The 12,542-nt window shown below is 42.4% G+C and overlaps 1 protein-coding gene across 1 annotated transcript; it reads right to left on the reverse strand.

Moving 5' to 3' along the window:
* Positions 1 to 4,107: 4,107 nt before the first annotated feature.
* LOC138975745 (uncharacterized) lies at positions 4,108 to 6,405 on the reverse strand. The gene is made up of 3 exons (XM_070348492.1): positions 6,286 to 6,405; positions 5,606 to 5,750; positions 4,108 to 4,844 (listed from the first exon to the last, which is right to left on the reverse strand). Exons 1-3 carry the CDS (start codon positions 6,388 to 6,390, stop codon positions 4,714 to 4,716), a joined length of 381 nt encoding a protein of 126 aa, XP_070204593.1. The 5' UTR covers positions 6,391 to 6,405; the 3' UTR covers positions 4,108 to 4,713.
* Between the last annotated feature and the right edge of the window lie 6,137 nt (positions 6,406 to 12,542).

The following is a 12,542-nucleotide window of genomic DNA, read 5'->3' on the forward strand; positions in this document are numbered from 1 at the left end:
ACACGCTTTTCTGTATGTTTATTCTTTTTAGCTTACTGAGTTTGTTTTTAATCCAAACATATCATATCTATATGTTTTTGGAATCAGGAACCGACAAGGAATAAGATGAAATTGTTTTTAAATCGATTTCGGAAAATTAATTTTAATCATAATTTTCCTATTTTTAATTTTTAGAGCTTGTTTGTAATCCAAATATAACATATGTATATGTTTTTGGAATCAGAAAATGACGAAAAATAAGATGAAATTATTTTTGGATCGTTTTATAAAAAAATAATTTTAATTACAAGTTTCCGATTTTTAATGACCAAACTAATTCATTAGTTTTTAAGCCACCAAGCTGAAATGCAATACCGAAGTCCGGCCTTCGTCGAAGATTGCTTTACCAAATTTCAATCAATTTAATTGAAAAATGAGGGTGTGACAGTGCCGCCTCAACTTTTACAAAAAGCCGGATATGACGTCATCAAAAGTATTTATCGAAAAAAAGAAAGACGCTTCTGGGGATATCATTCCCAGGAACTCTCATGTCAAATTTCATAAAGATCGGTCCAGAAGTTTAGTCTGAATTCAAGGGACGAAACCCACTCAGTACACGTTTTCGAAGAAATTGATTTTTGGGTGAAATCTATTAAATTTCACCACCAATTTCCGTCACATGCAAGAAACTGAAATGCTTTTCGTCTTTAAATCAAGTTCACTTCTTTAATTTGACCAGGAAACGACATTTCAGTCTCGACTTTATATCGAGCCGGAAAGGTGACAGAGGCAGAAAGCTGACATCGCTACACCGGCATGACTTGAAAAATGGCGGAGTACAGTGTCCGTTTGTCGATTCAAGACTTTTCGGAAGAACAGTTCTTTACTAGTACTAAGATACCAAGAAGAAAAACAAGTCGCGTAAGGCGAAATAACAACATTTAGTCAAGCTGTCGAACTCACAGAATGAAACTGAACGCACTGCTTTTTTCACCAAGACCATATACTCGTAGTTTCGTCAGTCCACCGCTCGTGGCAAAGGCAGTGAAATCGACAAGCCATGCAGAATAGTGCGGTAGTGGTCGCGCTGAGCAGGATAACACGCTTTTCTGTATGTCTATTCTTTTTAGCTTACTGAGTTTGTTTTTAATCCAAACATATCATATCTATATGTTTTTGGAATCAGGAACCGACAAGGAATAAGATGAAATTGTTTTCAAATCGATTTCGGAAATTTAATTTTGATCATAATTTTTATATTTTTAATTTTCAGAGCTTGTTTTTAATCCAAATATAACATATTTATATGTTATTGGAATCAGGAAATAATGTAGAAAAAGATGAACGTAAATTTGGATCGTTTTATATAAAAAAAATTTATTACAATTTTCAGATTTTTAATGACCAAAGTCATTATTTAGTTTTTAAGCCACCAAGCTGAAATGCAATACCGAAGTCCGGCCTTCGTCCAAGATTGCTTTACAAAAATGTCAATCAATTTGATTGAAAAATGAGGGTGTGACAGTGCCGCCTCAACTTTTACAAAAAGCCGGATATGACGTCATCAAAAGTATTTATCGAAAAAAAGGAAAAAAAACTTCCGGGGATATCATTCCCAGGAACTCTCATGTCAAATTTCATAAAGATCGGTCCAGTAGTTTAGTCTGAATCACTCTACACACACACACGCACAGACAGACAGACAGACACACACACACACACACACACACACACACACACACACACACACACACACACACACACACACACACACATACACCACGACCCTCGTCTCGATTCCCCCTCTATGTTAAAACATTTAGTCAAAACTTGCGTTGCGTTACCATTGCGTTACGTTCCATTAACGATCCATGAGTTCCGTTGCCGATGTGTTAAGGTTCCATTACCGTTCATTTGGAACGGGCGGGGAATGTCTAAAATTTTGAACATGCAGCCCGAACTCACCCGTCCCAACCATTCATAACGTTCAAAGGAGTTCCATTAACGTCCCCTCCCGATCCCTCCCATTCCCGTGCCGTTCCTTGGTCGCTACGGGAACGGGAGCTAGAACGGATGTGCCGTGGAATGGGGGTATTACACAACGGTAACGTGCCTTGCGCTCGACACTTTCTCAGTTCGGAGACTGATTTTGTTGTGTACAAGGGCATACATTGGATATCTGTGTCCTGTTTTGTCGGAAAGTAAGCAGATTAGGGTAATCCATAATCAGCTTCAGAGTTGACAAGCATTGGCAAGTAGAATTTCATGTCTCCGGTTGTATGAGAGCGACGGAAAGACCATCTTGGACACCCGGCCAGTACTGAAACTGGCCTTGGCACGGAACGATCCAAGGGGGGCAATCTCAGTCATCTCAAAGAGGGAAATCCAAACGCAATCCGCTTTGTTCGATTTTATGGGCTTGGACGATAGAGAAAAATAAGAAAAGCAAAAGCTGGAGTCCAGTCTGGACGAAAATGCTATCAAGAACGCAGAATTGATTTTTTCTGAGGTTTTTTTTTTAGCCGTAAGCGCCATGTTTATCGGTCTCCAACCTGCTTCAAAGACAAAGGAAAACTGACGGTGCTGGGTAATTGAAATCAAATAATGAACACTGACAGCATGCACAGCCGTAACCAACACCTTTTGCTCACAAGACATGTCAAATAAAGTGAAAAATAGCAACGACTTACCATTGTGCACTCCCGTGTCGAGCTAAAACTTAAGTTGCGGCACAATTTCGCTTCTCGCACATCTGGCTTGTTGACATGCATCAACGAAGGGGCCTCACTCTGGAAGAGTTTCCTGCTCCGATAAACATGGCGCTTACGGCAACAAAAAAACGCAGAAAAAATCAATTCTGCGTTCTTGATAGCATTTTCGTCCAGACTGGACTCCAGCTTTTGCTTTTCTTATTTTTCTCTATCGTCCAAGCCCATAAAATCGAACAAAGCGGATTGCGTTTGGATTTCCCTCTTTGAGATGACTGAGATTGCCCCCCTTGGATCGTTCCGTGCCAAGGCCAGTTTCAGTACTGGCCGGGTGTCCAAGATGCGGAAAAGACCGTCTGCTCGAGTTGAACCGGAACCACGTGTAGTTTTGTTGTTGCAAATATAAAGCATATTGAACCACTTCCGTAGAAATATGGAATTATCGTCGAAATAGGGCTGTGTGAGACTATCCAATCACAACCCCCGAATTCCCCCACGTTCTATCAGAATAGCAATATTGCTGGATCATCGAATTGATACTGGGCATGATGGAGCAATAAATAATGAAAGGGCAGTAAGCCTGTCATAATTATTGCAACCGGGGAGACAACTTTGAATACGGAAGTTACGAGGACGTTGATGGAGACACAATGATTCGTTCGGTCTTAATGTCACGTTGTTTTACTGTTTCGAGGCTAGGCTAGTTGTTTTTTGTAGCGATATAATCCTGGCTGTCTATAACAGATGGTCCGCTGTCTTGAGACAGTAATCCCGACATAACATTTGCGTTATCCCTGGTAACAGTGTGGCTGGTTGGCTGACGATAGCTATGTTTTATGTGGTAGTGTGTGTGTGTGTGTGTGGGTGTGTGTGGGGGTGGGTTGTCGGTGTGTGTGTGTGTGTGTGTGTGTGTGTGTGTGTGTGTGACGGTGAGTGTGTTGGAAAGAGAGACAGACAGACAGCTGGTCCGACAGATATATACAGAAAGACAGACAGCTAGAGTGTCCGTGGAGAGAGAGAGAGAGAGAGAGAGAGAGAGAGAGAGAGAGAGAGAGAGAGAGAGAGAGAGAGAGAGAGAGAGAGAGAGAGAGAGAGAGAGGGAGAGAGAGAGAGAGAGAGGAAGAGAGAGAGAGATAGAGAGATAGAGAGAGAGAGATAGAGAGAGAGAGAGAGGAAGAGAGAGAGAGAGAGAGAGAGAGAGAGAGAGAGAGAGAGAGAGAGAGAGAGAGAGAGAGAGAGAGAGAGAGAGAGAGAAAGAGAGACACACACATGTAGCACAATGGAAACTCACACAAAATTAATGTGTGAAAATTACGGTTGATATAACAATCTTGGTTTAAAGTGTGATCAAAATATTAGTATCGAGAACAGCAAGCTAACACTGATTCAATCATGTCTTGCATACCGACACGTACAGACATTTTTCATTGGGTAGTCTTTATGTACTCTGCCCAGCACTGTTAACAGGATGGTGTATGTAACATGCAGAATAATAATTAGAAAATAAATATACACCAGGTATCGATAGATATTAAAATGAATAAAGTTAATGTCTAGATGTACACAAGAAGATATGAACAGGATTCATATTATTATAGATAGTGCTCGTGATGAATACCACCAAAACACAAATCTATAGTTACTCTCCACATTTTATATCGGCATATCAACTTAAAAAGAAAGTCAGAAGAGAGCTACTAAAACAAAAATATTACTAAAAAATATAGATAAAAAATTAATCAAGCAGACACATAAATAATAAATGCAGCGTTACATAGATTAATAAACTGGAAAATATATAATTAAATAGGGTAATATATAAGAAGATTGTTAAACTATCTGGGTAAACAGGTAAATTCAATAATAAACCGCTAAATAAATAAGGAAATCGATAATTCAATAAAATCACAAGTGAATCTTCACAAGTGAACATTTCAACTACCCATACATCAGAAACAATGACCCCCCTTTACATGGTTGTTTCCCCTTTTCAGTGATAAATCACGCCTCCGAAACCTCCCCTCTTTTAGGGGCGACGTTTTCCGTAGACCCTTGACTTGGGGCTGGCGAGCGTTGTCAAGATGTTGAACCTGGTGTCCAAGGTCACCACAGAGGTCACGATTTGACCCTGTGGAATTGTGTCAGGGATAGTACCAGCTGAAAAAAAAGAATTAATCAGCTTAAAATCAAATCTTGGATCGTCAGTTAAAGTCCCTAATAGGATTGCCATACCTATGAGTATGAGGACGCTACTGACGCAATATATAGTCAGTCTTGAAATGAAAATGATTTTCTTGGAGCTCTTGCTAAAAGGAAATTACAAATCTATGCCAAACGTCATGGTCACTCTCATTAAGAAAAAATAGCAACAGCTCTTGCCGCCTTCAAAAAGATATGGGTTTTGTTTGAAAACCGACTTTTTGTTGTTAAAGGGACTTGTAGCCAGTTTCGTACCTGTGTTCGATTTTCGTTTTTCATTATCGGTGGCAAATATCAGGTACAGGTTTTAATTATTTACGCTGATGTCAAGGCTACTTCAAAATATGGGGAAAGGGCGGGGGTTAAAAAAAGTTGTTTTTGTTTTGTGGGTAAGTCTCCAAGACAAAATGCTACCATATCACACAACACCGCAGAACACAGCAAAGCTAACAATGACTTTGTGAAATATTTATAAACAAGCAAGCTAAAGAGGAGTCTAGGGGGTCCCTAAATTGTGTAAGTGCACGTGGGTGTCGCTGCCCACGATCGCAGAAGAAGAAGAACAACAACAAGAAGAACAAGAACAACAGCAGCAGCAACATCAACAACAACAGCAACAACAACATCAACAAGAACACCATCTGAACCACCACCACTACCACGAACAACAACAACAATAACAACAACAACAACAACAACAACAACAACAATCCACGCACGAGTTGTCTGGAAGATCTCCCCGTTGCAGAAAGTCTTGATGGTGGGTGTCTCTCTGACCAGAATACGGACCTCTTGAGCGGTCAGCCGTCCTCCGATGGCGACCAGGCCGGAGTCAGCTGGCAGTGGGACGGTCACTGTGTTTCCCTGGTGACACAGGCACACGGCAAGTTTTGTGGTCAGTGATAATTGCATGCCTTTGCTTTAGAGACACAGCCCTTCTAGGGTAAAATATCCAAGTTTTACAAAGATCTGTCCCGTAGTTGTCTGGGAATCGCTCTACACACACACACACACACACACACACACACACACACACACACACGCTCACAACACACACACACACACACACACGCACACACACACACACATACACACACACACACACACACACACACACACACACACGCACACACACACACACACACACATACCCTACCACGCACCCACCCACCCACCCCCACAACCCCCACCCCCCCCACACACACACCTTCACCCTTGTTGTTGATTCTGGACATGCTCATTATATAATGTATCAAAGTATTGTTGAATAAAACACTATTTAAAGCAAGTAACATTTCTTTTTTTATTCTGGATATTGCGACGTTAGCAGGTTCTTTTTCTGGGATAAAAAATGAAAAATGAAATCAAGGAAACAGGAAGTTGAGTCAAAGCAACTTGCATTTCTGGCCTCCACTTCATCACGAGCGGCGTCAAAGGTCAAGCCATCGGTCGTGGGAACGAGAAAACACCGTTTTCCCACTCTCACCACGGTTACCTGAAACATTGAGCAAACATACACATGCACAGATATGCAAACACATACACACGAACAGACAGACAGACAGTCAAACGAAAAGACAGACAGGCAGACAGACGAACAGACAGACAGACGGATAGACAGACAGGCAGACAGACAGACAGACGGCTAGACAAACAGGCGGACAGATAGGCAGGCAGAAAGACAGACAGACTGAAAGACAGACAGACAGACAGACAGACACACAAACAATGCTCGTTGGAAGCAAAACCCTTGCCCTACTAACAACCCCCCCCCCTCCAACCCTACCCTTACCATGATCTCCAACACTCACCGGAAGTCCCACAGGGTGGCGCTCGGGGTCAGGCTTAGGTCAGCCAGGTTTCGAGGCAGAGTGTAGACCACGACTTTGTCGTCAAAATGCTCCTTGGTAGCGAACCCTACCCCTAGTTCAGCCAGGTTTTGAGGCAGAGTGAAGACGACAAGCCGGTCCACAAAATGCTCGTTGGAAGCGAACCCCTGGCCTTCTCCCCCCATCCCCACATCAACCCCCACCCTTCTCCAACTCTACCCTTACCATGATTTCCAAGACTCACCTATGACGGATTACTAGTGCCACAACCTGGGGTTACCATTATCACGTGAAAATTACTAATTAACACTGTCAGTTAGCGTTTTCACTGTTAATTACTAATTTACACGTGAAAATGACTAATTTTCAGTTTGGGCCCTAGCAATCCGCCAGGAAGCGAGCCAAAACTGAAAATTAGTCATTAACACGAGAACATTAGTAATTAATACGTGAAAATTAGTCATTTTCACGACACAATTGTAATGTTCTCGTGAAAATTAGTCATTTTCACCACAATAATTGTAATTTTCACGTGATAATTACAATTGTGTAGTTCTGGCACTAGTAAGCCGTCATACTCACCGGCTTGTCCCCACTGAAGTCCACCAGGGTTTGGCTAGGCGTCAGACCAAGTTAAACCAGGTTTCGCGGCAGAGTGAAGACGACAACACGGTCATCAAAAAATGCTCGTTGGAAGCGAACCCTGCCCCCTGCCCCCCCCCCCCCCCCCCAACCCTCCCCTTACTATGATCTCCAAGACTCACCGGAACGTCACCACTGAAGTCCCACAGGGTTTGGCTAGGCGTCAGACCTAGTTCAGCCAGGTTTCGCGGCAGAGTGAAGACGACAACACGGTCATCAAACGGCGTGTTGGAAGCGAAGCCCTTCTGCCTGATGCTGACGCCGTTTATTTCGCGAGTCCAGAAGGAGGGAGGGGGGCCCTGGTTCTGGAGGTCGAAGTGGGGCTTTTGGATTTTGGGGAGATGGAACCCCCCTGCTCCGGGCAGCGACAGTCCATGGCCTAAGGTAGGAGGGTGGAAGGGTTTATGTCCGTACTGGTCAAAGTGAAAAAATATGGATGTGAGTTATTGTAGGATTTGTAAAAGTAAAAATTGAATACAAAAAAAGGAAAGAAAGGGAAGTAAGAAAAGTTTTTGTCTCAGCTTTATTTTGGAAAGACGGGGGAGAAAAAAATTAAGAAAAACACACACACACACACACACAAAACAACAACAAAACACAGTAAAACAAAGAAAGAAACAAACAAATCTAACAAACACACACACTTGCTTGTCTAAACTGCAAGGCTTGGCTAGCCGAAACTCGAAGACCAAGACGGGTCGAATGGTTTTGGCGAAACATTTAAACATAGGACCTAATTTGCATCAACTGATTTTCTTGCGCACATTTTTGGAGTAAACATCTGACATATCTATATATTTTTGGATTCCGGGCATTATACAGAATACAATGCGATAACTTTTGAATCTGTTGTGAGAATGTCAAACAAACAAAATGAACAAACCGATTAATTAGATTTTATGTTTCTGAGTATGTAAATCAATTCCATATGAAAAATGAGGTCACCTTAGTGGGCTTACTACTTTTGGACACACAAATCTGAAGTAACGTTATAAAAATATTATCTGAATATCAGGGAACACCCGTTTGGGAAAAATAGCTAGCAGCGGTCACATATCAAATGTTATAAGCATAGTTATGGTAGTTTTCATGGAATTGCTCTACACACACATGCGAAAATAGTACTTAATTTGCATAAATCGACTTTCTTTAATTTTGAGCACATTTTTAGAGTAAAAATGAAATATCTATGTATTTTTTTATTCAGGGAAGAATTAGGAATACAATGCAGTCATTTTTGAATCTCCGGTGAAAATTTTAATCTTAATTAGAATTTTGAGAATTTTAATAACAAAACTATTAATAATTGTTTAAGTTCCCAAGCTGAAATGCAATTCCATGGTCCGGACTCAGTCGAAGACTGCTTGACCAAAAAATGAGGGCGTTAGAATGCCGCCTCAACTTTCACTAAAAGCCGGATATGACGTCTTCAAAGATATCTATTAAAAAAAGGAAAACATGGGTTTCGGATATCATCTGCAAACTTTTGTTGTAAAGTTTCATGAAGATCTGTCTTTCCGATTTCTGGGGAGTTACACACACACACACACACACACACACACACACACACACACACACACACACACACACACACACACACTCATACACTCTTCAAAAAAAAGTTAAGGATCACTTTTTTACAAGCACGCCACACAAAACAGACAAGACCGAATTCTTTCATTTTCTTAAATTTATATAATTGAACAACCAAGGAGTAATGACAAACAAAGCAAAGATCGAACGCGGCAGCGACAATTTAGCTAGAGTGTGTCAAACGTGACAACCCTCGAAAATGAAATTCACAACAATGTGAATCAGTGTCAATAACGCGTGTGCCCTCCGTTGTGTGCCAGGCGTTCAACACATCGTTGGCGCATGGAGTGGATCAGGTTGCATATGAATGCTCTGGGAACTCCATTCCACTCCTGCTGGAGCCATTTCAGCAGTTGACCCAGGTTGGCAGGAGGAGGGTGATGTTGCTGGACCCGACGACAAAGCTCGTCCCACATGTGCTCTATGGAGTTCAGGTCCGGGCTGTTGGCTGGCCACAGCATCCTGTTGACCCTGGCCTGCTGGATGAAGGTGTTTACAGCTGCAGAGCGATGGGGAGGTGCGTTGTCATCCTGAAGAATCGCACGAGGGCCTATCGCTTGGAGGGCTGGAACGACCAGGGGTTGCAGGATCTCATTCTGGTAGCGGACACCGGTCAAGTTGCCCACTACATGGTACAGAGGTGTCCTTAGACGTGTGCTGATCCTTCCCCAGACCATCACAGAGCCTCCGCCAAAACGCTGTCGTTCCAGAACAGCGCCTTCTGCGAAGCTCTCTCTGCGACGCCTCCACACTCGGATGCGAACATCAGCAGGTTCCAAGCAAAAGCGGGACTCATCTGTAAACAACACCTGAGTCCACTGCTGACGTTGCCACCTCACATGTTGAGTGCACCAGGCTCGGCGAGCTGCTCGGTGATTAGCAGTCAGGGTTGTTCCTCGGACTGGACGCCTTGCACGCAAGCCAAAGTTGTGTAAGCGGTTTCGGATCGTCTGACCACTAACAACAGTGTTGGTGGTAGCTTGTAGGCATTGCCTAATGTTGTTTGCCGTAGCCATTCTTTGTTGCATGGCCTGCCTCTGAATGAAGCGATCCTCTCTTTGTGTGGTGACTCTGGGCCGACCAGAACGTTGTCGCTCCTGCACTCTTCCAGTTGCGTGGAATCTCTGTTTTAGTCTGATGATGACAGAGGGAGCCACTGCAAGCCTTTGGGCCACTTGTCTGGCAGCAACACCGTCTTGTAGCCATCCTATTGCCCTTCCTCTATCCAAATCGCTCAGTTTTCTTCGTGGGGGCATGTTGCTACTGTGCATAATTGTGTCAGCGTGTCAACCTTTAAACACAAGCTGGTGAGCGATGTTCATAGCCAGGACCCTGTTGTAGCACGTGCATCACAACCTTTTGTCCCGGCATGCATTCCGCAAATTTCATGGGGCTATAAAAAACACCCCTTTTCTTCCCAAAATGCAGAAGCTTTTGAAAAGTCCCACAAAGGGAAATAACTCTGCCTGCCAAACAAAATTCTAGGTCAAGACTCATTGTTCATTTGTTAATTCAAACACATTAATCTTTTAATCATTATGTCGATGTTTAATTTTTTGGCAATTGTTTATAATTAGATCCGTTTTTTCAACCGATCCTTAACTTTTTTTGAAGAGTGTACATCACTACCCTCGTGTCGATTTCCTGTCTATATTAAAACAGTAAGTCAAAACTTGACTAAATGTAAAAACCCACACAAAAACAAAGGGACGTAAGCTCTTTAAATATCTTCACCACGTGAAACAAGTGAAAGTTATGCGAAACCAATCCCCTGGCACCTGATAGAATAACAAGCATTGAAATGAACCAGCGAATTAAATTCTTTTATCGATTTTTTTGGGGGAGAAAATACATTAAAAAGAAAAGCCCAACGCCACGAAAGAAATTTAACAAGAAAAACAAAACCAAAGAAAGAAGCAAAGAAACAAAGAAACATACAAGCAAAGCAATACAAAATCAGAGCAAGAAAAGAGGGCAGCAAAAAAATAAGAAAGAAGGAAAAATAAACAAGGAACAAACAAAAAAATGACAAGGTAACAAACAGCAATCGTACCGTGGGTTGAAAATTTCCTTGACCGCAGACAATGTCTACCAGAAAGATCAGACAGAACACAGTCTTCATGGCAGAAGCAGAGTCTGTCGACTTTCCTCAACTTCAAAACGAGGAGAGTGTTCCGTTCAAACTCCGCCGCTTCCTCTGGACACAGCACAAGGAATCTGACACGTTCACAGTACAAAATGTACCGCACTGCATCGTCTTGCAAAAGAACACTCCTTTTTATAGGCGCCAGAGAATACCATGACATAACTTTTTGTTTTATTTCCTTCGCCAAAAGTCGCAGGAATAGAGTGGGTTTTGATGGAGGATTGTGTTTGATGTGTGTAGGGTGTTTGCGTGTCAGTGTGTGTGTGTGTGTGTGTGTGTGTGTTTTGTGTGAAACGAGTATGCTTTTGTGTGCGGTGGAGGGGGTATGCTGTTTGGAGATGTGTGTGCGTGTGTGTGGTGGGAGGGGGTATGTGTGTGTGTGTTTGTGTGTGTATGTGTGTGTGTGTGTGTGTGTGTGTGTGTGTGTTTGTGTGTTGATGTATGTGTGTGTGTGGATATATATATGTGTGTGTGTGTGTGTTGACTGTATGTGTGGGTATGGTGTGTGTGTGTGTGTGTGTGTGTGTGCGGACGGGCTAGTGTGTGTTCGTGTGCGCCGACGGGCATGTATGTGTTTTGTGTGTGTGTGTGTTACTGCGTGTGTGCGTGTGTGTATGTGTGTGTGTGAGAATGTGTGTGTGTGTGTGTGAGTGTGTGTGTGTGAGTGTGTGTGTGTGTGTGTGTGTGTGTGTGTGAGTGTGTGTGTGTGTGTGTGTGTGTGTGTCAGTGAGACAGTGGGGCGGAACAGAGAGGCAGAGACGCAGGATATTTATTTCCTCCATTTTGCCACGTTTTTATAGAGTTTTCGGCAGACACAGTTATAAACGAAGCCAGCTCATGGTTTGAGTGCATTTAGATCCAGAGCAATACATGAATGTCAGCATTGCATGTCAGTTTTAAGGCAAAAGCGCTGACGAAAAAAAAAAAAATATTTAACAACAAAATGGTGGTTTTAGGGAGCTTGCGACAAGCTTTATCCCAAAATGCAAAAATGGTCTTGAAGTTAAGGGGAGTTAAAAGCGCAACGAGGTACAGCTGCCCTTACGCATTGGAAAGAGTACACGAAGTCACAACAGGTTTAGTGTGTGGTCAGTGACTTATTACGCAATTTACACGATAACTTAAAAAGAACACTCCTTCCCGTGAAAACAAATCGGATCACGATCTCAGATCTTGCCAGGCTTTTACATGCTCCACACTTGGTCTCATACCAAACATGAAAAGCCTTGGCGGTGTCCGTGCACAGTCTGATTTTTTTTTAATGAATTAGTTTTGTAAAAGCCACTAATGACTTCTTTAAAAAAAATTAAAAAATTCTTACAAGAAATCAATTCATTAAAAAAAAAAAAATCCAACTCACTAGAGCAAGAAGTCAGGGTGTCGACTTTTGGTCTTATCCGATGTGAAAGCCTGGTCAGATCTGAGACGGTGAAGCAAGCTGTTTTT

The sequence above is a fragment of the Littorina saxatilis genome, linkage group LG9 (genome assembly GCF_037325665.1).
Source record: "Littorina saxatilis isolate snail1 linkage group LG9, US_GU_Lsax_2.0, whole genome shotgun sequence".
NCBI classification, from domain to species: Eukaryota; Metazoa; Mollusca; class Gastropoda; order Littorinimorpha; family Littorinidae; genus Littorina; species Littorina saxatilis.